We start from the raw sequence: 27,754 nt of genomic DNA on the forward strand, positions 1-27,754 counted from the left end.
ATGTATGAGCCTTTAGACTCACCCGTGGCCCCGACATGCCGAATAATGAAAATATGTATCCATAATTCCATATCATGGAAATATTATTGATGCCTATCATCTAGTTTATTAAACTTATTTTATACGTAGATAGAGAGGATGTGGTACTATACGATGTGGTAGATGGAAATGGGTATTCCATAAGGAGACACCTTTATATTTGATGCAGACTCACTGGACTAGAATAGTCTCTATCCACATTATGCCATTTTGGAAATTATACTCTTCCTACTTCCGGGTCTCTTCCGACTTCCTACACAGCTGTTACCAATGATACTAATTAAGACTCTATATTGTGCATGTTCGTTCAGTGAACTAAAAACAAACATTAAACCTGTATATAAAAACACAGAAAGCATAGAATATGAGAGAGAGAGAGAGGGGGGGAGAGAGAGAGAGAGAGAGGGAGAATTCCAGCACCATGGACAGCATCAAAGTGGGCTGGAATCAGTCCTACAGTAGGTCATTAAATAGATGCATTATACTGTTGCTCTCGTGTAACATTTTGAAATGACATTTTCCTTCCACTTTCTAACATTTTTGTCGGTTAACAACCGAGTAATAATGTGCTCAAATGCCAGACCTGTGCCTCCTCCTTACTTTGCTGTGCTATCGTATAATCACCAGCTTTGACCTTCTTTTCAACTTGCTAGGTTGACACCATGCTGTGCTCCATGCTCCGCCCATCCACACTGTAGCACGCTTCAGGTCAACAACATACGGTACTGTAAGAAACTCTTATCTCCATATTTAAACGTTTGTGTTGTTTAGGGGGGGACATTAACGCCCTGTTTGATCTTGCTACAGTGTCACACAGTAGAGAGTATTCACATGCATGATTTTAAACCCATCAGGACACGCCCCCCTCATCTAGACTGAGTGGCAAAACATTGAGCAGCATGGATGGAGTGTTGGAGTTTGGAAGCGCTCGTTGGAAATCACTCAACCGTCCTGCCGTACCACCTGTTTCTAAATGTCACATAATGCAGGAGGCAGCAAAATGTTGTGTTATTGAAAACAAGCACTTCCAAACTCTGACACTTAGACAAATAATCAAATGCAGGGAATTTCTTGACAGAAAGTAGCTCATAACGTTTCTATGGTGGATTTTTATGAAACAAAAACATTGCAGATAGAAAGAGGATAATTCAAGCTTTTCGTACAGCTGCAATGTTGGTGAGTTTAACATTGTTTAATGCAATCAGACAGGACTTTAATGTTTGGATGTACGGGGCTGTCAAGGCCAGAAAGTAGTTTTTTGCCACTCAGTGGGCGTTCCCGCATAACTTCCAGGTACGATGACGTCATGTGCATACCCTCCCATTCTGACCGGGAACCCATGTTGGTGTTGGCATCATGTCATGCTTTAGCTATTGAAAAATAGCAGATCTACAAGCTCATAGCGCGCCACCGAGTGGCGCGCTACGAGCTTGTAGGTCTGCTATTTTCGAAAGATCGAAGAACAACTGACATTTTTAGAATCTGATCTCAGGTCAGAATGGGTTCATCAGACCAGTTTGTGTCCAGTGGAAACCTCGTATGAATCTGACCTCAGGTCAGAATGGGTTAAGCATAAAAGGTAACAGATCCACAAGTAGCAGATGGACAAGCTGGTGGTGTTTGATGACCACAGTGACTTACTTGGGCGACTTGAGGTCTCTGTGGATGATCTTGTGGAGGTGGAGGGACTTACTTGGGGGACTTGAGGTCTCTGTGGGTGATCTTGTGCAGGTGGAGGGACTTACTTGGGGGACTTGAGGTCTCTGTGGATGATCTTGTGGAGGTGGAGGGACTTACTTGGGGGACTTGAGGTCTCTGTGGATGATCTTGTGCAGGTGGAGGGACTTACTTGGGGGACTTGAGGTCTCTGTGGATGATCTTGTGGAGGTGGAGGTAGTTCATGCCCCCGGCGATGCCCATGGCCCAGTCGATCAGCAGGGAGGGGGTGATCTTCCGTCCGGCTCGGAGGACCTCGTAGAGCTGCCCCTGGGCACAGTACTCCATCAGGATGCAGTAGCACGGGGCCTGGGTGCAGATCCCCCTGGGAGGGGGGGGGGGGGGGGGGGAGGGGGAGGGGAGGTGAGGGGAGCGGAGCAGAGAGGAGGGAGAAATACACTGTGATATGGTGGGAGAGTATAGGCAGTGGTAGAGACAGTGGTGCAAAGTAACTACAATTTTGAGGTATTTGTACTTCACTTGAGTTTTTCCAATTTCCAATACTTTGACTTCTAATCCGCTACATCTCAGAGACGAATATTGTACTTTTAAATAGCAGATCTACAAGCGAAAATTAGTACTTTTTCCACCACTGTAGAGAAGCAGCTCAACTCAACAAGGTACAACATAATGATGTCAGGAGAATGGTACCAACATCATTGCGCTGTTGGGCAGCATGCCAGAGACTGGGGGCCCTATCTCGAACCACCCCTTATTACCCTTTATCCCTAAACTTATTTGCCATGTTTTACTATTTTAAAACAGATCAGCTATTTGAACTATTTTATAAATGGTAAAAAATGGCAAATAAGTTTAGGGATAAATAAGGGGTAAGGGGTAGGGCTGTGAATGAGGGTTCCTTACTTGAACGTGATGATGTTGGGGTGAATGAGGGGTCCTTACTTGAAGGTGATGATGTTGGGGTGAATGAGGGTTCCTTACTTGAACGTGATGATGTTGGGGTGAATGAGGGGTCCTTACTTGAAGGTGATGATGTTGGGGTGAATGAGGGGTCCTTACTTGAAGGTGATGATGTTGGGGTGAATGAGGGTTCCTTACTTGAAGGTGATGATGTTGGGGTGAATGAGGGTTCCTTACTTGAAGGTGATGATGTTGGGGTGAATGAGGGTTCCTTACTTGAAGGTGATGATGTTGGGGTGAATGAGGGTTCCTTACTTGAAGGTGATGATGTTGGGGTGCTTGAGCTTGCGGAGGTGTTTGATCTCCGTCTCCTTGATGTCGCGCACCTTCTTCACGGCCACGTCCTCACCGTGGTAGCGGCCCAGGAAGACCGCCCCCTGGGCGCCGCTGCCCACCCACTGCAGGTCCGAGATCTCCTCGAACGGGACCTCCCAGGGGTCTGCACGCACAGCAAGACACAGCAGGGGTGTAACGATAACAGCGATATGATATACGCATCACGTATCAGAGCTTAAGTCATCATATATAGCTAATAGTTATATTAGCTATTCGTTTTCTCTTCTAACCTAGATTTCATGGTTTCCTGCCCAATTGATTAAATCAACTATAGATTTAGTTGACTAAAATCTCATATTTATTCAACTAAAACTAAAACAATTTAGATGACTATTATGACTAAAACAAAATCAATATTTGCATGGTAAAATGAACACTGTGTGTGTGTGTGTGTGTGTGTGTGTGTGTGTGCGCGCGCGCGTGTGTGCGTGATGCGTGTGTGCGCAGACCTTACCTTCCGGTGTGTGTTTGTGTTCTGTAGAGTAGGCCTTCCCGATCATGGTCCAGACGGGTTTCAGACACCCAAACAGCCCCTCCAGGAAGCCCCCGCCGCCCGCCTGCAGCCGGACGTTGTCCGAGCGGCCACGCACCGCGCCTCCGGCCTCCGCGCTGACCCCCGCCTCGGCCCCGCCGCACTGACACTGACACGCCTCGTGTTCGTGCAGCTTCAGCACGCTGTTGTCAAAGTGGGCGGGGCCGCCACCGCCATCGCCGCTGCTGGGGGTGGGGCTGCTGCCGCCGCCGCCGCACGTGTGGGGGGGCTGGCCGCCCACCTCCGCGACGGACAGCAGGTTGCGGATCACGCACTGCGTGGGCGTCAGGTCCATCTCGGGCGTGCGGCAGTCGTTGGAGGGCGTGCGCTCGCCGGCGTCCAGCCGGCGGTAGGACGGCCCGTCCGAGACGGGGGTGCTGAAGCCCGACAGGGAGGGGGAGGGGGTCTCATGGATGCAGGTCCCACTCATCGGGGGGGTGAGTCCATCCAGGAGGAGGTGAGCGGGGAGGAAGGACTGGAGTCTGAAAGGAGAGAGTTACAAGTCAAAGTCAAAGTCGTACGATTTGTCACACACGATACCGCCGTGAAATTTGTTCTCCGCATTTGACCCATCTCTTGGAGCGGTGAGCCGCAGCCGTGCCGCGCTCGGGAGTAGATTTGACCCCCAATCCAACCCTTTGATGCTGAGTGCCAAGCAGGGGGAGGCACTGGGTCCCATTTTTACAGTCTTTGGTATGACCCGGCCGGGGATCGAACCCCCGACCGCCCAGTTTCAGGGCGGACACTTGAACCACAAGGCCACTGAGCTGGAGTTACCAGGAGAAAATGTTCTAAAGTCTTGGTGAAATGATACAAGACACAAGGTCTTATTTATCCGGTCGTACTCGATAGCACCCCCCACCAACTCTGGACATAGATGCCATAGCCTGGGAGGACCGCCGTTCAGAGTATGGGTCCCCCATTGAGGTCTCTGTCTACCCATTGGCTCAGAGGACAGCCAATGATCAAAAAGTGAGGTCGAACACAGCCCAGCCTCTTTATAGATCAGTCCAGTATTATGACCTATTATTTCCACACTTTTAGAGCGTGAAAAGTGTGTCCAAAAGTCCCTTCCTGAATCCTAGCATACCTATTTATACGCACCTCGACGGTGGGTGCTGTGCATAGAGCACAATATGGAAGGAGGTAGCGAGAACGCTAGGCCTCAACGCTTTTGAGGCCTAGGGATTTAACCCCTAGCCTAAGGATTTAACCCCTGGGCCTAGGGATTTAACCCCTAGCCTAAGGATTTAACCCCTGGGCCTAGGGATTTAACCCCTAGCCTAAGGATTTAACCCCTGGGCCTATAGGGATTTAACCCCTAGCCTAAGGATTTAACCCCTAGGCCTATAGGGATTTAACCCCTAGCCTAAGGATTTAACCCCTAGGCCTATAGGGATTTAACCCCTAGCCTAAGGATTTAACCCCTGGGCCTAGGGATTTAACCCCTAGCCTAAGGATTTAACCCCTAGCCTAAGGATTTAACCCCTGGGCCTAGGGATTTAACCCCTAGCCTAAGGATTTAACCCCTGGGCCTAGGGATTTAACCCCTAGCCTAAGGATTTAACCCCTAGGCCTATAGGGATTTAACAATATGGTCATTATCGTGATAGCAAAGAAGTCTATATTATCATGGACCTGTGAAGTAAACAAGCAGTTCTTTTTTTATCATTTTTATCCCACGATTTTGCAACCCAGTTGTTTTCACCCAGTGCCAATTAACTAATGTAATCCTGGGCGCTACACTTCCTCTGCCATCCTCCTTCCATGTGAGCTTGTAGATCTGCTATTTTCAAATGGCCAAAATGTATAGGGTTGAATTAAGTGCTGGTTACTGTAGCCTATCTACAAAGTAACTACTAACTAAAGTTTTAAAGTAGAGTATAAAGTACAATATTTGGATGTCGTGGAGTAGAAGTAAAAGTATTGGAAATTGGAAATACTCCAGTAACGTACAAATACCTCAAAATTGTAATTAAGTACAGTACTTGTAAATGTACTTCTTTACATTCCACCACTGATACTAACCATGACATAAAAATCATTTCAGCACTGGACAGCTCCACCAGGTGTATGTCAGATTGTGGACTAAGGCATGAGAGGCAAACATTTCCAAGTCAAGGACCCCCAAATGTATGTGTATTTGGGCCACAGACCCCCGTGTGGAAATGTTTTGTGCCATGGGAACCGCAAAAGAGAAGATTTGTGTTAAAACAATTAACATTTCTCTCTCCAAACGCTCTTAGAACTGATCGTGTATAGGCCTATACTACTACTACTACTACTACTACTACTACTCATCCTCATCATTTTTCGACCGCGGTCGAGATCATGGATTTCACAATGCCATGCCAGACTTCCCGGTTCTTCATTGCCATCCCCATTCATTGCCATCTTGCTTACTGATGCCTGTCTGGTCTGCTTTGAGGCAGGACTCCAGAGAAGAAGGGAAGATATATAAACCTCATTGTCAGCTCTGTATAGCAGTGGCCGGCAAACTGTGTTCTTCTGGATCGGACTAGTGAAGAAACACGGGGAAGGTTGCCGTATATTAGATCAGTCGATGGGTGGTTCTTCCAAGACAGATTTTGCGCTCTCATTAGAAGGCGGGTGTAAGTGCCATCCAACCGTTTTTCTAGTTTCTTTTAAAGTGTCCTTAGAACTAGTCGTGTAGGCCTATACTACTACTACTACTAATAATAATAATAACTGATAATGTACGTTAACTGTTAACATGCAGAGTCTAAATCACCTTAATGTTTTGTATTTTAATCAACAAAACATTTTGCAACTTGATCTCTCCTTTATTGAATAAACCCTCTATACACCATGCATGCATAAAGACCACAATGCGCAACCTTGTCGATTGGCATTTTTCACCGCATGTCGGCCCCACAGGTAGTCAGAATCTAGACCATCTCACTCCACTCAGCAGATAAAACTGGCAAACAAACGAGACGGTTGCTTAGTTGGCAGATAGCCAGACAGTCCCCCAGGCAGACAGAGAATATACCCCGGCTGCTTTTCATAAAACAATTCCTTGTGAAACACGTGCAGCAGTGCTGATATCTCTGAATATAGCCCATTCTTGGCCGGGAACCAAGCATTATGTTATGCTTTAGCTATTGAAAAATAGCAGATCTACAAGCCCATAGCGCGCCACCGAGTGGCGCACTACGAGCTTGTAGGTCTGCTATTTTTGAAAAATCGAAGAACCACTGACATAGAAACATATAGCTTTTTCAGAAAAGTGTCAGGATGTAGAAGACATTTTTAGAATCTGATCTCAGGTCAGAATGGAAAAGTGTCAGGATGTAGAAGACATTTTTAGAATCTGATCTCAGGTCAGAATGGGATAGGAGAAGCAGACAGACAGGCAGTCAGTCAGGTAAAGGCACCATCTGAACTGGAGGCTGGATTTATGAATGAACCACCAACCAGTCCACCACCATGTGTCTTCTGGACCACATGAAGCCTATATATTATAGCATGTTATGTATACGTTAACTGCTAAAGCCTGCATGGGGGGCATCCGGATTGTGGGGGAAGCTTTGACTGAAAATATCAGATCGTCAAGCTCAGCAAAGACACTATAGTACAGTGTGGGGTTTAACCCATTTTGTGCGGGAACCCCTTTTGGTGTTATAGCATTATGTTATGCTTTAGCTATTGAAAAATAGCAGATCTACAAGCTCATAGCACGCCACCGAGTGGCGCGCTAAGAGCTTGTATAGGTCTGCTATTTTTGAAAAATCGAAGAACGACTGACATAGAAACATAGGCTTTTTCAGAAAACTGTCAGGATTTAGAAGACATTTTTAGAATCTGATCTCAGGTCAAAATGGGTTAAGTGCAGGTTAACCCATTCTGAACGGGAACCCATTTTGGTGTTAGCATCATGTTATGCTTTAGCTATTGAAAAATAGCAGATCTACAAGCTCATAGCGCGCCACCGAGTGGCCCGCTACGAGCTTGTAGGTCTGCTATTTTTTGAAAAAAATCGAAAATAGAATCTGATCTCAGGTCAGAATGGGTTCATCAGACCAGTGTGTGTCCTAGTGGAAACCTCGTATGAATCTGATCTCAGGTCAGAATGGGTTAAGTGCAGGTTAACCGCTTGAACCCTGTTGTCTATCCTGGGGGGCAAACAGTCTGTGAAGAATAGCTATAGATTGGCTATTTTTCGATGGAGACATTTCCGTGTGGAGGTGGGAAATATAGAGGATCTAGTATAGGCCCTGAGGGACCCCCTTTCCGTACTATATTATGCTTTAAGTGTTTACTAGATGCATAGTTAGACGGGGGAGAAAAAGCAGTTCCCATGATTTGCCATTCAGAAGAAGTGACGACAAAGGCATTGTCTGTGCATGGACGGACGGAAATATTGCATAACCGTTCAAATGTGTGACTGTGTGTGTGTGTGTGTGTGTGTGTGTGTGTGTGTGTGTGTGTGTGTGTGTGTGTGTGTGTGTGTGTGTGTGTGTGTATACAGTACGAGAGAGGAGAGACAGAGACAGACAGTGCACATGTACCGATTTCACACACAAACCTATACACTATTGAATAGTAGAGGCTGCTGCCTATAGGCTACTGCACCACACTGCATGGTCAGAGCAAAATGTACCCAAAAAGAAACGTGATAGCAGGGGGTAAACACACGCGCACACACACACACACACACACACACACACACACAGAGAGAGAGAGAGAGCCACCAACGCAGGGGCAATCAATCTTTAAATAACCATGCATGCACCACCATGGATGTAACGATGACACTCACTAGCATCACAGCCCTGACGTGCGTGTGCATTCAGCCGCTAAACTCTCCGTGTCCGTGCCAAGTCTAAACTGCCGCAGCGGCTGTTGTAAGATAAGACTGGACCGCTATATTAACCTATAATGTCTCGAACGTTTAATTAGTTATGGCCATCATCAGCATTCATCAACACAAGCATAGCCGCGATTTCATAATTGCGCCATATCGTTATGCTGCATGCAGGAAATGTGATTTCTTCGACGGCCACTGTTTTTCTTTTTTTCTTTTTTTTTTTTGGACCAGAACAATTCATATTGGTGCAATGTGAGCGGTGTGCACGCGACGCACGGACACCATCATCACCATGTCACTTGAGCGTCATTTATTATTAAATATGTGCAACATTTTTGGGTATCATTATTTTAAAAAAATCACGGTTTAATTGAAAAAGCATGACATTCATTCCCGTACCTTTCTGGCTGGTGGTGGGTTGACGTCGGGGTTGACAGAGCTGAGAGGTGCTGTGCTGCTGTCTATAGGTGAAGGTTTCTCTACGTTGAACGGTGAACAAGATATACGGTTGTTTTCTCCTCCTCCGGGACTACTATTATAGCAGTCTCTTCTTCTTCCTTCTTCTTGCTCTTCTTTGCACAGAGAGAGTTGAACGTTTTGTCTCAGAACGAGTCCCAGCGGGCAAACTGTGTTATCAATAACCTGGGAGCCATGAAGACCGACACACAGACAGCCACCGTGCCGTGCGCGTGAGACATGTCCGCCAGGCTATTTTTCGTGCAGGGGAGCTGCCTGTCTCACCGCAGCCTATAGTGCTGAATTGACGTCACGAACTGGAGGAGAGGCTGCGAGTGGGAAAAAAAAGCTCCACAAAAAAAGCTCCACACGCCGATCTACAAGATCACAGATCTGCTATTCTCGGAGGCTATAGCATTATTATACATACATTTGGCTTCGGCCGCAGGCAGGGGGCACCAATCATTCTTTAAGATTGGTTTCATGCATCCTATCCTAAAGTCATGTTTGTTGTTTATTTGCTTGATGTTCTGATTGAACGAATTAAAAACATGCATGGATCATGCACTCATCTCTATAAGATCGTGCACCCCTCTCACTTGCCCTCAGTGATGTATAGCCCAAGGTCATCGGGGTTTCGTGTCTCATATACCTACCCCTCAGGGCCCCTCACTCAGGTGACCCAGCCAGCATGGCAGCGCCAGCATGGGGCGATCATGTCCCGATGTATTGGACTAAGGCAGAGGCAAATGATTAGGGAAAGACCAGTCACCGGTACCGGTGCCACTACTCACGCTCACCAGGGCCACACAATCCGTTGCTCCGGAACTGGGAGGAGGTATAGATCAATCTGGCCCGTGGAAGGACTAGGCTCTGTGGGTTGAGGTTGACGTTATTGGCTCCTGTCCGAAAGTTTGAAGTGGCCCGGCCGTTTCGTAGGCCTATATACAAGATGCTGCAGATGTCCTCCTGCTCATCCAGAACTCTCAGAGATGCTATGAGTGATCTGGCTCTGCATGCCTTTCCTCAAGAAAAGAAAATGCAAACAAACACTCCAAAACATTTTGCAAATTTGCGCACACACACTCCTATATCCTCCTGGTGGAGACAGAAGGGCACTTTTTCTAGTTTCTTTACTGACACTATAGTTTGCCAACAATTCAATTCTATCAACCAAAATTGAAAATTCTATATGCAATCAACTGCAAACCACTTCACCTGAGCCTGCAGTGGGCCACAGGTGTATTGCATAATGCAATTTGCAACTTGCATTCAACTGCATCATCTGCATGTGGCATATTATGAAACGATTATGTTGTCTTGTGTGAGATCTTGATTTTTTATTGCTATACATATTAACAGTTTTTGGATATGGAGCGGCGTTGGAGAGGGCCACTATATTTCACACTCACTCCAGAGGGCCACAATGCATATAGTAAAAAGAATTGCTGATCTACAAGCTCACAAACACGTTTTGGGCTCGTAGATCTGCTATTTTTGTTATATTTGAATTGGAATCCTGAATTATCTTTAGCTATTTCTGAATTGGAATCCTGATTTTTGATTTTTTTTTTCAAATACATTTGTCTGTCTTAAATGCAAATACATTAGACATAAAAAAAGACTTTAGTACTAGTCATTAAGCTATACTAATTTAGACTGAAAGTGGTCATTTTTGCATGTTTGGAATTGTAACAGCTGAAATCAATAATGTATTCTGATATTGCATTTGTGTATTGGGGGTGTGTACAAATAGAACCAAAACATGTGTACACTGTCAGAGTTACAGACCTATAAAGGTCCACTTGGACCCCTTGGAAGTTGGAACCCCCCCCCCCCCCCTGGCCCCTGGGGGTCCTTGGAAGTTGGAACCCCCCCCCCTGGCCCCTGGGGGTCCTTCCTTGGAATGAAAAGGGTCGACAATCACTGCTCCTAAAGTTCTAAACGGTGCAATTTCGTTTTCAATCCTGATGAGGGCAGCAATGTCCCATCTCTGGATTTAAAACATTTTGGCACCATACTAATGGTGTGTAGTTTAAGTTTGAACCTTACCGCCTGCCGTTGTTCAGAACGCGGCGGCATACAAACAAACAGTGAGCTGATTTTACTAGATCATCACTCAAAGTCTCAAACTGAACGTATAACTGAACACATAACAGCCCAGCCCAGGCTAGGACATCAAAGGTAAGATTCCAAAAGAACAGTTCTACTTGACTAATACACACTAAACTATGTCAGTCAATGGCAATGCTAACTGGCTAACTATACTATAGCTAGCTTACACACAAACACACGCACACAGCTACGTGATATTATGACTGTCTCTTCTCTTGGCAGAAATAACCGATCTACAAGCTATGTTCGCATGTATATTCTGCTCTTTTTGTTTGGCCAGTCGTACTTTTTAGTTTTTACAGTGTATAAACTGTGTTTGCTGTTTGGTAGAAAATGTCAGCAAGAACACCTTACCCTAAGTACAGCAGTGGTTCACAAACTTTTTCGTGTGAAGGACCCCCAAATTGACACTACCGGTAATCGGCCCGCGGACCCCCAGGGACTCCCATAAGAGAAGATTTTTACGGCTCTATAAGCAGTGATTCTCAACCTGTTTAATTTCAATGACCCCAATGTTTGACATGCATATTAGTCTATACAGACGGACCCCCATTTCATGTCATTTCTATATTATCTGGGAACCCCAATTCTTGTAAAATCAATGTTAATCTGAGAGGTTACAGACCCATATGGGTCCATTTGGTTCCTAACTATCATTTAGCTGGGTCAGTGCCGGTTCTAGGCCTTTTGAGGCCCTAGGCAACATATTATACAGAGCCCAAAATGTTTATAAACAAATCACAAATGTTTATAAACAAATCACAAATGTTTATAAACAAATCACAAATGTTTATAAACAAATACCAAAATGTTTATAAACAAATCCCAAATCCCTTGGTCCTACCCCCCCGACCATGAGACTTACTACAGGCCAACTGGTAGTGGTCCTACCCCCCCCATGAGACTTACAAATCCCAAATGTTTATAAACAAATCCCAAATGTTTGTAAACAAATCCCAAATGTTTATAAACAAATCCCAAAATGTTTATAAATAAATCACAAATGTTTATAAACAAATCACAAATGTTTATAAACAAATACCAAAATGTTTATAAACAAATCCCAAATCCCTTGGTCCTACCCCCCCCGACCAGCTGGGTACCCCCTGGGGGTTCCCGGACCCCACTTTGGGAACCACTGCACTACAGAACATGCAGTGGAACTGCTGTTGTCTATAGGCTCCAGTAAATCTGCATGATTGTCAAACATTATCATTGTCAAGTAGGACCCCATTTACTGCCATTACAGTTGTTATTACCCCCAGGGCCCCATATAGTTATTTATTACCATTACTGCGGACCCCCCATCTGAACATGTTTTGTCCCGGCCAGGGACCTCCAGAAAAGCAATCTAAGCTCCAATAATATAGTGTAGTGTTGGGGAGCATTAAGCTCATTAGTTTAACTATGTAGCTTAACTACATTTTGCTGTAGCTTGCTGGTAGTTTCTTTTTTTTCTTATTTCTTTTTTTACACCTGAATAATAATTAGGTAATACGTGCAGACAATAGGTGTCATTACAGTTTTATGTTTAGTTGTCTGTGTGTTGAGACTGAGAGAGAGGCTGACAATCTCCACAGATCCTCTTTTGTTTGTCTCTAGTCTGTCTTTACTTTAGGAACACAGATGTGTTTACTGAAGTAAATGTCAACCTTTTTTAAAATAAAACTCAGTTGAGAGGCATATTTATCCTGGCTTGTGACTTTTTCGTTTCATATTCTCAATTTAACGATATAAAGTACTTGTTGGAACTACTTTTTCTATCTAGCCGTCTGTAGCTACATTTCTCCATTTTACACGAAGTCTACACAATTAGAGTGTAGACAAAATTGTTTTGCGCAATGTTTGCCAGTTACTGTACTCTCCTATGCCTTAGGACCTAAGGTACCACATCAATACAGCATGGCAATGGTGGACAAAATCTTATCCCAGTTCCAACCATAACAAAATATTTTTTCGTTTTCTGAAACTGATGTGATTAATAGAGTCCACAGTAAAAGCTCTGGTTTTGTGTGTTTAAGAGTCCACTAAAGATGTGTTCTGTTGTTCTGTGTGTGTTCTATAGGGTCCACTAAAGATGTGTTCTGTTGTTCTGTGTGTTCTAGGGTCCACTAAAGATGTGTTCTGTTGTTCTGTGTGTTCTAGGGTCCACTAAAGATGTGTTCTGTTGTTCTGTGTGTTCTAGGGTCCACTAAAGATGTGTTCTGTTGTTCTGTGTGTTCTAGGGTCCACTAAAGATGTGTTCTGTTGTTCTGTGTGTTCTAGGGTCCACTAAAGATGTGTTCTGTTGTTCTGTGTGTCCTAGGGTCCACTAAAGATGTGTTCTGTTCTGTGTGTGTTCTAGGGTCCACTAAAGATGTGTTCTGTTCTGTGTGTTCTATAGGGTCCACTAAAGATGTGTTCTGTTGTTCTGTGTGTTCTAGGGTCCACTAAAGATGTGTTCTGTTCTGTGTGTCCTAGGGTCCACTAAAGATGTGTTCTGTTCTGTGTGTGTCCTAGGGTCCACTAAAGATGTGTTCTGTTCTGTGTGTTCTAGGGTCCACTAAAGATGTGTTCTGTTCTGTGTGTTACTGTGTTCTAGGGTCCACTAAATATGTGTTCTGTTGTTCTGTGTGTGTTCTATAGGGTCCACTAAAGATGTGTTCTGTTGTTCTGTGTGTTCTAGGGTCCACTAAAGATGTGTTCTGTTGTTCTGTGTGTGTTCTAGGGTCCACTAAAGATGTGTTCTGTTGTTCTGTGTGTTCTAGGGTCCACTAAAGATGTGTTCTGTTCTGTGTGTTCTAGGGTCCACTAAAGATGTGTTCTGTTCTGTGTGTTCTAGGGTCCACTAAAGATGTGTTCTGTTGTTCTGTGTGTTCTAGGGTCCACTAAAGATGTGTTCTGTTGTTCTGTGTGTGTTCTAGGGTCCACTAAAGATGTGTTCTGTTCTGTGTGTTCTAGGGTCCACTAAAGATGTGTTCTGTTCTGTGTGTTCTATAGGGTCCACTAAAGATGTGTTCTGTTGTTCTGTGTGTTCTAGGGTCCACTAAAGATGTGTTCTGTTGTTCTGTGTGTGTTCTAGGGTCCACTAAAGATGTGTTCTGTTGTTCTGTGTGTTCTAGGGTCCACTAAAGATGTGTTCTGTTCTGTGTGTTCTATAGGGTCCACTAAAGATGTGTTCTGTTGTTCTGTGTGTGTTCTAGGGTCCACTAAAGATGTGTTCTGTTGTTCTGTGTGTGTTCTAGGGTCCACTAAAGATGTGTTCTGTTGTTCTGTGTGTGTTCTAGGGTCCACTAAAGATGTGTTCTGTTGTTCTGTGTGTTCTAGGGTCCACTAAAGATGTGTTCTGTTCTGTGTGTTCTAGGGTCCACTAAAGATGTGTTCTGTTCTGTGTGTTACTGTGTTCTAGGGTCCACTAAAGATGTGTTCTGTTCTGTGTGTTCTAGGGTCCACTAAAGATGTTCTGTTCTGTGTGTTCTAGGGTCCACTAAAGATGTGTTCTGTTGTTCTGTGTGTGTTCTAGGGTCCACTAAAGATGTGTTCTGTTCTGTGTGTTCTAGGGTCCACTAAAGATGTGTTCTGTTGTTCTAGGGTCCACTAAAGATGTGTTCTGTTGTTCTGTGTGTTCTAGGGTCCACTAAAGATGTGTTCTGTTGTTCTGTGTGTTCTAGGGTCCACTAAAGATGTGTTCTGTTGTTCTGTGTGTTCTAGGGTCCACTAAAGATGTGTTCTGTTGTTCTGTGTGTTCTAGGGTCCACTAAAGATGTGTTCTGTTGTTCTGTGTGTGTTCTAGGGTCCACTAAAGATGTGTTCTGTGTGTTCTAGGGTCCACTAAAGATGTGTTCTGTTGTTCTAGGGTCCACTAAAGATGTGTTCTGTTGTTCTGTGTGTGTTCTAGGGTCCACTAAAGATGTGTTCTGTTGTTCTGTGTGTGTTCTAGGGTCCACTAAAGATGTGTTCTGTTGTTCTGTGTGTTCTAGGGTCCACTAAAGATGTGTTCTGTTCTGTGTGTTCTAGGGTCCACTAAAGATGTGTTCTGTGTGTTCTAGGGTCCACTAAAGATGTGTTCTGTTGTTCTGTGTGTTCTAGGATCCACTAAAGATGTGTTCTGTTGTTCTGTGTGTTCTAGGGTCCACTAAAGATGTGTTCTGTTGTTCTGTGTGTTCTAGGGTCCACTAAATATGTGTTCTGTTGTTCTGTGTGTTTAAGAGTCCACTAAAGATGTGTTCTGTTGTTCTGTGTGTTCTAGGGTCCACTAAAGATGTGTTCTGTTCTGTGTGTTCTAGGGTCCACTAAAGATGTGTTCTGTTGTTCTGTGTGTGTTCTAGGGTCCACTAAAGATGTGTTCTGTTGTTCTGTGTGTTCTAGGGTCCACTAAAGATGTGTTCTGTTCTGTGTGTTCTAGGGTCCACTAAAGATGTGTTCTGTTCTGTGTGTTCTAGGGTCCACTAAAGATGTGTTCTGTTGTTCTGTGTGTTCTAGGGTCCACTAAAGATGTGTTCTGTTCTGTGTGTTCTAGGGTCCACTAAAGATGTGTTCTGTTCTGTGTGTGTCCTAGGGTCCACTAAAGATGTGTTCTGTTCTGTGTGTTCTAGGGTCCACTAAAGATGTGTTCTGTTGTTCTGTGTGTTCTAGGGTCCACTAAAGATGTGTTCTCTGGTTCTGTTCCCCCCTCCGCACCCTGCGGGTCAGATCACGCTCTGTGAGTCCAACAACGAGCTGGTGTCCGGAACCGGAACCAGCTGCCTGAAACAGGTCTGAGCCGCATTTTTAAAGGTCCACTCTGCGATTTTGTCGTGCCAATGTCAGTTTAGGGATACAAATGATTGAGTCATTGTGTGGTTGTGTGGTTGTGTGACATTGGACGGGTGTTCTTGTCCAAAGTGACTCTGTTTTAGCAGACAGTGGATCGTGGATTTTATTATATATTGAAAGAGGTTCTGGCACGATAAAATTCTGTCCTTCAAATTTACTTGCCTGAAAGTATGCACATTAAAATATACTCTTAAGTGCTGAAAGGAAAAGAATATCCGTCTATTTTCAAATAGCCTAAATATGCATAGTGAAGTGGTTAATGTATGTTTTGTCAAAATCTACAAAGTAACTACTAACTGAAAGTTTTTGATGCTCATACATACATACATACGTGAACACATAGGTGAACACGGACATTGCTGTTCCTTGGAGTGGTTGCACCACTCAAAAAAGGTGTGTGTGTGTGTGTGTGTCACTCACTCACTCACTCACTCACTCACTCATATACAGGAGTCAGGTCTGTTCTAATGGAGTGTATGTGTGTCTCTCATACAGGAGTCAGGTCCGTTGAGTCTCTACTTCCCCCGGGAGTCTCTGAAGCCTCACAGCCGCACAGAAAACAGCAGCAAGGCTGCCTTTCTGGACCACAGCGAGACCTTGTGGATGAGAAGTGCAACCGCATGGTATGTAACGCTAGTAGACTGTATACACACACACACACACACACGCACACACACGGTTTTTCTAACTCTTTCCTCTCTCTGGCTACCAGGAGGGATGCAGGTCTCACTGGACTACTGGATGAAATTTACACCTCAGGTTCAGAAGGTGAGGACTGAGGATGCCTGTCTGTCTGTCAGTGTTGTTTTTGGGTTCAGAAGGCGAGGATGTCCCGAGGATGCCTGTCTGTCAGTGTTGTTTTTGGCAGCAAATTTCTATTTTAGTTTTAGTCATAGTCTCTTGAATAGTCTCCATTTAGTTTTAGTCACCCAAAATGTTTTAGTGTTAGTCTAGTTTTAAAATTAAATTTTATTTTGGTGGGCCTTGATGCCAGTTGTGAGCTTGTAGATCGGCTATTTTCAGCATGCAACCAAGTGTAAAATGACTTATACTGGATCTCTTGTCCACTAGTCCCTTCCTAGTTTTTATCTGTTGACGAAATTGTCAGTATATTTAGTCTTAGTTTTAGTCATCATAGCTTAGTTTTCATTTAGTTTCCATTTAGTTTTGGTCAGTGAGAAAAAGGTAGTCGACGAACATTTCTCGTCTTAGTTTTAGTCCAACAAAAACAACACTGCTGTCGTCGGTCTCTCATTCTAGCAAGCTTTTTTTAGAAGTATTTTTCAACTCGCTCAACGGTCGGTATCTACTGTATGTCATGTCTCTTTTTATTTTGTTTTCTTGTACACCCCCATGATGTCCCTCTCTCACTCCTCCTCCTCAGTGCCCAAATGTGTGTCAGTGGCGTCTGGCTTCGTCCTGGCGTTGCTTCGACGGCTGTCCTCCTTCCACGGCTCCCTGTTTCCTCACCTCACGGTAAGTGGAGCCTTGTTGTTTTTGTCTTCTGGTTTTCTGTATCGTTGCTCGCCTTTTAACCGGCACTAAAAAGAGAGAACACATAACCCCCGTGCTGGCCTCCCTTCACTGGCTCCCGGTTTCTTTTAGAATTGATTTTAAAGTCCTTTTATTTACTTTTAAATGTTTAAATGGGCTGGCCCCCGAATACCTCTCCGGGCTCGTAAAACCCTACACCCCGGCTAGAGCTCTGCGCTCTGCGGATCAGGTACTGCTAGAGGGCCGAACAACTAACAAAAGCACTAGGGGGCGCTACGCTCTTTCGCGGCTGCAGCTCCCAGGCTCTGGAAGAGCTTTGCCCCTTCACATTCGCTCTGCCCCCTCCATTGGTGTTTTTAAGTCTCACCTTTAAAGGGACACTTCACCCTTTTTGCAAAAAAATATATGTTAATGACGTTTAGGAGCTTTAGAACACTTTCCTGGGGGTCTTTATGTGTGTAATATGTGGTTTTAGATATTTTAGATTGTAGCAGTGAGCCTGTTGTCTCTGATGTCATGGACACTGGGCTCACTTCCTTCCTGGACTACATGTTGTCTCAGTAAGACAGCTCTCCCCCTATCCACAAGGAGGAGCAGTGCACCAAAGAATTATGGGAATTGTAGTCCAGGAAGGTAGTGAGACCAGTGTCCATGACATCAGAGACAACAGGCTCACTGCTACAATCTAAAATATCTAAAACCACATATTGCACACATAAATACCCCCAGGAAAGTGATCTAAAGCTTCTAAACGTCATTAACATATATTTTTTTGCAAAAAGGGTGAAGTGTCCCTTTAAGACTCATCTTTTCTCCCTGGCTTTTAATCCCTCCTGAGTCCATTTTATGCTTTCATGCTTACATTTTTGTCATTTTTTATTATTGTGTTTCTCGTTTATATTCTGTGTTTTCTCCTGCCTGTTCTCTGTTCTGCCACTGATGTACAGCACTTTGGTCAACCTTGGTTGTTTTAAAACGTGCTCTATGAATAAAGTTTGATTTGATTGATTTGATACTGCAACCAAATACAATATAATCTTGGTGGTCCTTGACATGAAAAGGTTTGAGAACCACTAATATTAGCAACATAAGTTTTCTAGAATAGGCTGCAGGTAATTAATACATGTTCATAATGGCATTGATTACACAGGGGTTTGGTACAGTATGTTAATTGAAGATGTTTGTAATCCACCACACAGCTGAGCAAGGAGGACATGATTACCGAGTTTTCCCAGGTGCTAAAATGGTAAGTTGTGCAAAATCACTGAATGTACAGGTATTTACTTTGTTTTTATTGCATTTACATAATCTGCATAATCAGTAGAGTAAAATATGTTACTACTCTATTTGGAGGTCTAAAATTAAATGTATTTTTCTTTCCTTTTTTTAAAAATCTATTTCAATATTATTTGTAACTCCGTCGGTAGTGCCTTTGAATTGGAGGTTTCTGGGTTCAATCCTGGCCAACTTGCCATATGAGTTTGATTGAGTACTTTATTAACTGTTGCAATAGTATACAGTAAGTAGCCTTGCCAAGCCCATCTCCTGTTTCTGTAGCGTGAGGCAGCTTGATGTACAAGTACACCCCCCGGACATGACGTTAGTATGTCGCAGGGACTTACGCCCCAATCCAAACATGAGCAGTAAATAACTTAAATACAAAACAAATTAGGAATAGTTGCAGCAGTTACAGTAAGTGTGTTGGATCAGTGACTGAAGCTGGGCTGTGCGGCCTACATTCTCTAAACGCTCCCCCTACAGGTCTGACTGTGCGGTGCGAGCCTTCATTCTCTAAATGCTCCCCCTACAGGTCTGACTGTGCGGTGCGAGCCTTCATTCTCTAAATGCTCTCCCTACAGGTCTGACTGTGCGGTGCGAGCCTTCGCCTGGCACCCTCACACTGACAAGTTCGCCGTGGGCCTGCTGGACGATTCCATCAAGATCTACAACCCTAAGAGGTAACAGTACAGTACAGTACAGTACAGTACAGTACCCGCTTCTATACCGTTTAGGCCTGACATCGATATTCTTCTAAATTCTGACGGTTTTCTCAAAAATACCTCATGTTTCTGTATCAGTGGTGCTCAATATTTCATGTCAAGGACCCCAAAAATGATATGTATTTGGCCTCCGACCCCCATCTGAAAATATGTTGTTCCTGGGTCCGTCCCCCCCCCCCCACCCCAGAAGCAAAGATTTTAGTTAAAAACGTTCGTTCTGAAAAAATATATATATTCCAAATTTGCTATTTTTCAATAGCTAAATTATAACAATGTTTAAAACACCCAAAATGTTATTTGCATTGTACAATAAAGGTATTGCACAACTGAGGGGGGTGTGCGTTCCCAATGGATATCGCCCTGGTCAATTTCTCGTTCACCTTTTTATTACTGCAGACCCTGAGACTCCTGTCACCAAAAACATACTCTTCTTTATAGCAATGAATGTGAATATAGACATATTTAACATTTATTTTCACAAAATACCACCCCCCCACACACACACACACACACACACACACACACACACACACACACACACACACACACACACACACACACACACACACACACACACACACACACACACACACACACAAAACAACAACAAAAGAAACATGGTAATTTGTTCCCCATGTTGTTGTTACTGAACTTAAGCACTTATCCTATTGTTTGATGTATGCATTTTACCTTGCTCATTGTAAGGCGCGATTCATACTCCTATTCTCTAGCCTGAATAAAAGTCTGTTCAGCTCTGTAGAGCCTACATTGTGACGTCATTTGAGGTTCGGGGGGGGGGAATTAAAAAACTTCAGTGCACTGTGCCTACACATGTTGCGACCGAAGGTCCGAAGGTCGCAACATGTGTAGGCACAATGCAAGGAATAAATGCATTCGCCATGTATCCGAAGGAAGTCTGATCCAATCATTTTTAGATTTCTCCAGTTTAATCTTTAAGTTTAAGTTTTGTTGTGTTCAAGATCTGATTTTAGGCATGTTTAAGCCTCCAGGAAAATCCGTGTTGAGGTTCTTAATCCACTGTTTTTCATTAAAACGTCTTTGTCCTACTGTCCAGTTGGGGTTGTGTTGAAGTCCAGCGCATTTTAGAGCTTCAATGCCGTGAGCCATGAAATGTTGCACAAATCTTGTGGTTGTCTTTTTGGCATTGTTAATATTGTATCTGTGTCGTCCCAGCCTAGTACCTATTGTTTTACCCGTTTCTCCCACATATTGTAAACCACATTTTTCACATGTGATTAAGTAAATGCAGTTGCTGGTTCTGGCTGTTATTTGTTGTTTAATCTCTAACACGCGTTTTGTGGTTCTATTTTTTACTAATTGTTTGGGTTTGAAGTATTCTGGTCCCTGGCGTGCTGGTGTGTTTTCTTTTAGCTTGCTGTGTACTAGATAATCTTTAAGGTTTTTATTTTTTCTGTAGGCCGATATAATTTTATAATCTTTTAGAAGAAGATCATCATCCAAACTTCTGACGAGCCGAAATCATTTCGGCACTACAGCGGTAAAATAGGAGTATGAATCAGCCCTAAGTCTGAGTGTCTGCTAAATGCCTACAATACATTGTGAATTGTGTGTGTGTGTGTGTGTGTGTGTCAGTTCCATATGTCCCACGTTGAAGCATCGCGTCCAGAGGAACGTGGCCGTGGTTCGCTGGAAGCCTCTGTGTGCGTCTGCTCTGGCTGTAGCCTGTCATAACTGTCTGCTGGTCTGGCACGTCGACCCCTGCTCCCTGTCAACCAGGTATGCACGGCACACACGCACACACGCACGCGCGCACACACACGCACACGCACGCGCACGCCCGCGCGCACACACCATTTTACTATGGTATGGTAGTGCTGTTAACATCTCCTCCCTGCCCGTTCCCTCAGACCGTCCTCCGGCTGTGCTCAGGTCCTGTCCCATCCTGGACACTCTCCAGTCACCTCCATAGAATGGTCTCCCAGTGGATCTCTGCTGGTGTCGGCATCGCCCGTCGACATGGCCATGATAGTACGTCTGTCCGTCTATCTGTCTGTCTCTCTGTCTGTCTGTCTGTCTGTCTGTCTGTGTCTTGAGTCTCCCGTCACTGTGGTCATGATATTACGACTTCCGTCTGTATGTCTGTCTTTCTGTGTATCGGTTGCACATCCGTAGCTGAGCAGTTAGTGTAGCGATAACAATGAACATATTTTCTGATCGTATCTTTGTGTTGGTGTCCAGATGTGGGACATAAACATCGACATGCGAATCCCTTGACTCCTTCAAAACTGCTCTCAAAGGGCACCTATGGACGGCTGCAATTCAAAACTGGCCCCCGTAAAATCTGAATCCCCCCCACCCCTGTTCCCCCTCACTGTATATGTTTCTTTTCCCTTTTTACCTCCTATGATGATTTCCTTTTGACTATATAGTTGTGTCTATTCGTACGTCTCTAAACGTTTGGATGAATTGAAAATGGTGGGCCCTATTGTAAACGAGTGTAATGCTTTATGGTGTCGTCCACTCACTGTTAACAGTTTTTGTATTGAGTTGTACTTGAAATGTACTGTAATTCTGCTGTAAAACTGTTAATAAATCAATCAATCAATCTTTGTGTTGGTGTCCAGGTGTGGGACGTAGCGGCAGAGAGCTCCGTCCCTCTGCACCGCGTGGGAGGAGGAGGAGTCACCTTCCTGTCCTGGTCTCCTGACGGCAGCCATGTTCTGGCCTCCACGCCCTCCGCTCTGTTCAGGTTGGACACTAAAGTATTATCCATCCGTTTGGGTTTCTTCCACCAATCTATTAGTTTGGTTAACTTAACGTGTGTTTCTCTCAGGGTCTGGGAGACCAGGATGTGGACGTGTGACAGATGGCCGTGTTTGAAGGGCCGCTGTCAGGTGACAACACTTCACTATGCTTTATAACCATCCTTAATGTTCTGGCACAAAGCCAGATGAACTGATGATGGTGTTTGATTTTAATCTGTCAGTCCGGCTGCTGGAGTCCAGATGGGAGTCGACTTCTCTTCACTGTCCAGGGAGAGACGGTCATCTACGCCCTGACCTTCACTGATATGCTAGGTGAGTGTTCTTATATTCTTGTATGGGTTAGGATTAGGAATAAGGTTAGGTTTAACCATTTAGGCATAGTTTACTGAGGTTACGTTTAGGAATACCAGACGGAGCGTTCTGGTATTAAACCCAGGGGCCAATAGGATTCATATATTATTCATTTGAAGATGACCAATTTGGCTTGTTTTATTGTCCAAAGATAAATGGTAAATGGTGCATTTATATAGCGCCTTTATCCAAGGCGCTTTACATAGATTGTACATTACATTCACCCATTCATACACCGATTGCGGCGGAAGCCATGCAAGGTATACCAACCAGCACATCAGGAGCAATTTGGGGTTCAGCGTCTTGCCCAAGGACACTTCGACATGTAGACAGGAGGAGGAGCCGGGTTTCGAACCGCCGACCCATGGATCATTGGACGACCTACCTATTGTGGCACAGATGAACTAGCCTTTATACGAAAGCGTTTCTTTAAAATGTTGAAGTTGTGCCGCCATGCTTGTAACTTGATAAATGACTTGGTGGTGACTTTGGCCACCAGGGGGACACTCGGGGTCAAACGCAGCAACGGTGGTAGCTGACCTATCGGAGACGACCTTCACCACCCCAGACGGAGACATGGCGTAAGAATAGAATATAGGCTGCCTAGCCATCTGGATTAATATTAATATATATATATTTAATATAGGTTGCCTAGCCATCTGGATTAATATTAATATATATATATATATAATATATATAATATATTAATATAGGTTGCCGAGCCATCTGGATTAATATTAATATATATATATATATATATATATATATATATATATAATATTAATATAGGTTGCCTAGCCATCTGGACCAGGTTTAATTTAGACTCTCTGTCGGGGGGCTACCTGATGTCCAAAACGGTTTCTTATTCGTTACTGTTACTTACTTATTAAAATGCAAAAATAGCAGATCAACAAGCTCAAAACACAGCACTGCATTTCTAACATGCTTGTGTGACGCTGTAGTATGTTCAAGTAGGGGGTTAATTTCCCCAAAAAATAAACACAAAAAGTTTAAATATGGAGTTAAGAGGTTTCTGCCAAACAACAGTGATATAATGTATCTGTTTAGTAGAGAGGGAGAAAGAGGATTATACAACAACGTATAAATTAGCCTTAATTGGCCCCCAAAGTCAAACACACAAACTCATCACTGTGTAATTCAATTGTGTCTGTTGGCATCGGTGGACAGGTCCAGTGTCTTATTGACACATTAATGTGGCACCAAAACTGTGGAATGCACTTCCCATCACAATCAGAACTGCAGCATCACTCCCAATCTTCCGCCGTGGCCCATAGCACTTACCCTACCCCCTTAGATAGCATTTCTGTAGACTTGGATAGCATTTGCTACAGACTTATAGCATGTTATGTAGACAGCACTAGAATTGCATTGTATGTAGTCATAGCATATAGCATAGTATAGTATATATATGTATAGTTTCATTATATAGATATTCTACTGTTACGTTCTTAGCTTATGCATGTTTCATGATAAATGCTTTTTATGTGATGTATTCCCATGCTTTTTTGTTCTTGCTTAATGTAAGTCGCTCTGGATTAAGAGCGTCTGCTATATGCCTAAATTGTAAATAGGGTGGGAGGAGAGGTCCAGTGTCTTATTGACATTATTAATGTGTTCATAGGGTGGGAGGAGAGGTCCAGTGTCTGGCCTGGGACCCCAGAGGAGAGAGACTTGCCGTGCTTCTCAAAGGTCAGCCTCATGTCCTCCCGTGGTGTGTCCCATCTGTAGACGTTATGATGTCATGCTCTCTCTGCCCTCCTGTGGTACATTTTAACCCGTTGTTAGCTTGGAGATCTGTGTATAACTGTAGCTTTGTTTCTCCTGTGTTGTCCCACTTTGTGTCCAGGTGACCCCCAGGCCACCATAGCAGTGTTTAAGACCAGAGTCAGCCCCATCTTTGAGCTGTTGCCATGGTGCGTGGATGTTCATTATTTTGTCCTCCTGAAATGTTTTATAATATTAATGATAATGATGATGATAGTAGTTATCCAATTTTGGGTGGGAACTCCTTTTGGTGTTTCAAGCATTATGTTATACTTTAGCTATTGAAAAATAGCAGATCTAGGTCTGCTATTTTTGAAAATGTAGTGCAAATCTTTGAATATATGTTAGAAGACATTTTGTTTTAATTTCGACGTCAGGCCAAAATGGGTTAAAGTAATAATACTAATAATACTGTGTGGTTTCTCTCAGTGGGTTTGTTCAGGGAGAAGCTGGAACGGAGCCCCGACTCATGCAGTTCCATCCTAACTTCCAGCATGGAGCCTTGCTCACTGTGGTCAGTCCTGTTTTTTTTCTTTTTTTTTTCACTTAATTTTTATTGAAGGAAGAACAGACAGACAAAAACTCGACTAACAAGACAAAACGGGAAAGAAAAGGAAAAAAGACAAAAAGTAAAAGAAAAAAGGCTGCATTTTTCATATTACAATACACATTCAATGAAATTCTATTGCAATATCGCTAGGCTGTGAGAAGAGATTCCACTTTTCCCATTTTTTTATAGAATTTATCCTTTTATTGATTGAATTTATTGATTGCTTTTTTACTTGATGCTAAGAGTATCTTGATTAAATATGTATCATGTGTTAGAAACTCTTCAGGGATTTTTCCCAACAGTAGAAAAGAAACAGACAGAGGTATCTCAAAACACAGAATGGTCTCCAAAGTGGAGTGAATATCCTGCCAGTATTTCTGTCAGTCCTGTTTTTGATTCTGTTGACACTGTGGCCAGTCCTTATGGCTATAATACTTCATGACTATCGCTTCACAAAAATGACAGTCTCGCGTGGCCAGACTTGTTGCCTCCTCTCGTAATTTTCAAACGCTTCCGTCGTACAGTCTGGAGAACGGAAGCTCGTTCCATGAAAGCGATAAAGCAGATGTGACGCATCCCCTCACTTTTGCCGTGGTCGAAAACCAAGTCCTACTAGAAGCAAAACAGTGTGTCGATTGTTATGAAGCTAAGATGGCTAGTTCGTTTTCCGTGTTATTTCTTCTTTCACTAGTTTTGTCCGTGTTAATTCCATGATACCTTTCTGTATTAAACTATCCGCTCACAAATAACATGAATTTGCCGCTTGTATGACACTTATGCTCCCGTCTCGGTTGCGTTTCCAACGGCACTACAGTTCCGTGAGCGCCGCGTGAACGCGTCGTGATTGGTCGAATATCTTTCGCTTCCGTTACTCGACTCTTGGGAGCTGTAGTTCCAGACTCTTGGGAGCTGTAGTTCCAGACTCTTGGGAGATGTAGTTCCAGACTCTTGGGAGATGTAGTTCCAGACTCTTATTTAGCATTCAGAGATTGTGGAATAGTGACACATTTTCCACAGAAAATGACGTCTCCCTCTTCTGAGTACTACCTAATTCCAGGGGTCTTCCATAGGGGGTCTTCTGAGTAGTACCTAATACCAGGGGTCTTCCATGGTATTCTTGCACCCATTTCTGTGATTTTCTACCATTTTGAATTATAGTAATGTTGTGTGTGTTTTTATGTATCGTACTTTGATAGTGGTTCATTAGTATTCTCAGTAGTCTAGTAGTAGTTTATCAGTGATGTAAATGGGTTTTCAATGTAATGAGTCCCAAGAAATTCTTATGAGTCCCAAAAATAATCACACCTGTGTGAAGTGAGTGGTGCGCAGCATCCGAAACGGTTGAGAAATGACAGTTACCGTGTGGCGGCCCCTCTACTGTACCCTCTACTGTACTGTAATGTACTGGCACCCCCGAAAGCATACAGTTAATACGTGCGTGTGTGTTTGTTTGTGTGTGCATTAGTTTGCGCACAGATGGTGAAAAACAACCATGCTGTTTTCATGCTCATACCCAGCCACCCACCCACACACACACACACATAGCTCCGTAAGGGAGTGGTTGCACCACTCCAAAAATAATAATAATAATAAAACATTTTTAATTTAATTTTATAAAAAGAAATATATAAAAATATCAAATAGGCCTATATCCCATTCTGAACGGGAACCCATTTTGGTGTTAGCATCATGTTATGCTTTAGCTATTGAAAAATAGCAGATCTACAAGCTCATAGCGCGCCACCGAGTGGCGCGCTACGAGCTTGTAGGTCTGCTATTTTTGAAGAAATCGAAGAAACGACTGACATTTTTTAGAATCTGATCTCAGGTCAGAATGGGTTAATCAGACCAGTGTGTGTCCATTGGAAACCTCGTATGAATCTGATCTCAGGTCAGAATGGGATATGCATCCCGTGGACGCAGAGGTTGTTAGTGTATTGCGGCCCAAAACTATAAAGTGCGTTTTGGGACGCAAAAAGCACTCTATGGTCTATTAGCCCATTCTGACCTGAGATCAGATTCATACGAGGTTTCCACTGGACACACACTGGTCTGATGAACCCATTCTGACCTGAGATCAGATTCTAAAAAATGTCAGTCGTTCTTCGATTTTTCAAAAATAGCAGACCTACAAGCTCGTAGCGCGCCACTCGGTGGCGCGCTATGAGCTTGTAGATCTGCTATTTTTCAATAGCTAAAGCATAACATGATGATGACACCAAAACGGGTTTCCGGTCAGAATGGGTTAGTATATCTTTCGCTTCCGTTACTCAACTCTTGGGAGCTGTAGTTTCAGAGTCAGAGAATTGTGGAATAGCGACACATTTTCCAACAGAAAATGACGTCTTCTCCCTCCTCTCTGTCTCCCCCCTAGTGTTGGTCCAATGGAAGGATCACCCATGTGCCGTTCTACTTCCTGAGCGCGGGGGTCCCCCATGTGGGTCTCAACGACAGCCCCTTACTGCCCCACCCCCAGGAGGGCCCCGCCGACCTGAGTCGCATCCTGTTCTCAACGCTCCTCTCCCCGCAGTACAGTACCATCGGTGGACCGCTAGAACTGATCTGAGAACAGTACAGTACCATCGGTGGACCGCTAGAACTGATCTGAGAACAGTACAGTACCATCGGTGGACCGCTAGAACTGATCTGAGAACAGTACAGTACCATCGGTGGACCGCTAGAACTGATCTGAGAACAGTACAGTACCATCGGTGGACCGCTAGAACTGATCTGAGAACAGTACAGTACCATCGGTGGACCCCTAGAACTGATCTGAACTAGCCTGGGCACCATTTAATTTAGGGTATATGATCCTCTCGGGAGCGGATGATATGGCTACGTCATGTTGTAGTATTGTTTTGTAGTCGGAACCTTCCTTTTCCCTCAATAAAAGCTCTCGTAGCCTGTAGCTTTTATTGGGGGAAAATGGAAGGAACCTTCCTTTTCCCTCAATAAAGTTGCCTGCCTGTTGTTCCTGCCTGTGGACTACAAAACAATACTACAACATGAAGTAACGATATCATCCTGATGACTACAAAACAATACTACAACATGACGTAGCGATATCATCCTGATGACTACAAAACA

General features: G+C 43.8%; 2 protein-coding genes across 2 annotated transcripts in view; one reads left to right on the forward strand and one right to left on the reverse strand.

Annotated features, from left to right (window-relative positions):
• Nucleotides 1–8,858, reverse strand: part of LOC308316173 (mitogen-activated protein kinase kinase kinase 12-like) — a gene marked incomplete at its 3' end in the record, with an annotated part of 30,291 nt that extends 21,433 nt beyond the window's left edge. Inside the window, exons 1-4 of the mRNA XM_080764610.1 lie at nucleotides 8,775–8,858; nucleotides 3,467–4,026; nucleotides 2,932–3,115; nucleotides 1,889–2,080 (exon numbers count right to left, since the gene is read on the reverse strand). Of these exons, the coding sequence (XP_080620736.1) occupies nucleotides 1,889–2,080; nucleotides 2,932–3,115; nucleotides 3,467–3,974 (884 nt within the window). The 5' untranslated portion in view covers nucleotides 3,975–4,026; nucleotides 8,775–8,858. The remainder of the gene's footprint in view (nucleotides 1–1,888; nucleotides 2,081–2,931; nucleotides 3,116–3,466; nucleotides 4,027–8,774) is intronic.
• A 2,033-nt stretch (nucleotides 8,859–10,891) lies between these two features.
• On the forward strand, nucleotides 10,892–27,485 carry aaas (achalasia, adrenocortical insufficiency, alacrimia). The gene is made up of 17 exons (XM_080763572.1): nucleotides 10,892–11,015; nucleotides 15,561–15,680; nucleotides 16,236–16,363; nucleotides 16,453–16,508; nucleotides 17,125–17,216; nucleotides 18,434–18,480; nucleotides 19,094–19,192; nucleotides 20,849–20,992; nucleotides 21,124–21,244; nucleotides 21,841–21,965; nucleotides 22,050–22,110; nucleotides 22,203–22,293; nucleotides 22,832–22,913; nucleotides 23,975–24,042; nucleotides 24,200–24,266; nucleotides 24,547–24,631; nucleotides 27,042–27,485. The coding sequence occupies exons 2-17, from the start codon at nucleotides 15,573–15,575 to the stop codon at nucleotides 27,231–27,233; spliced, it is 1,566 nt and encodes a 521-aa protein (XP_080619698.1). The 5' UTR covers nucleotides 10,892–11,015; nucleotides 15,561–15,572; the 3' UTR covers nucleotides 27,234–27,485.
• The last annotated feature ends 269 nt before the right edge of the window (nucleotides 27,486–27,754 follow it).

Source organism: Protomyctophum bolini (genome assembly GCF_963924005.1).
Source record: "Protomyctophum bolini genome assembly, chromosome: 5".
Taxonomy (NCBI): domain Eukaryota; kingdom Metazoa; phylum Chordata; class Actinopteri; order Myctophiformes; family Myctophidae; genus Protomyctophum; species Protomyctophum bolini.

Excerpts from the sequence above, each read along its gene's own strand:
- aaas (XM_080763572.1), top strand. The coding sequence starts at position 15,573 with ATGTGTTCTCTGGTTCTGTTCCCCCCTCCGCACCCTGCGGGTCAGATC. Across the intron at positions 15,681-16,235 it reads GAACCAGCTGCCTGAAACAG|GAGTCAGGTCCGTTGAGTCT; the intron begins GTCTGAGCCGCA and ends TCTCTCATACAG. Across the intron at positions 22,111-22,202 it reads GTTTGAAGGGCCGCTGTCAG|TCCGGCTGCTGGAGTCCAGA; the intron begins GTGACAACACTT and ends TTAATCTGTCAG.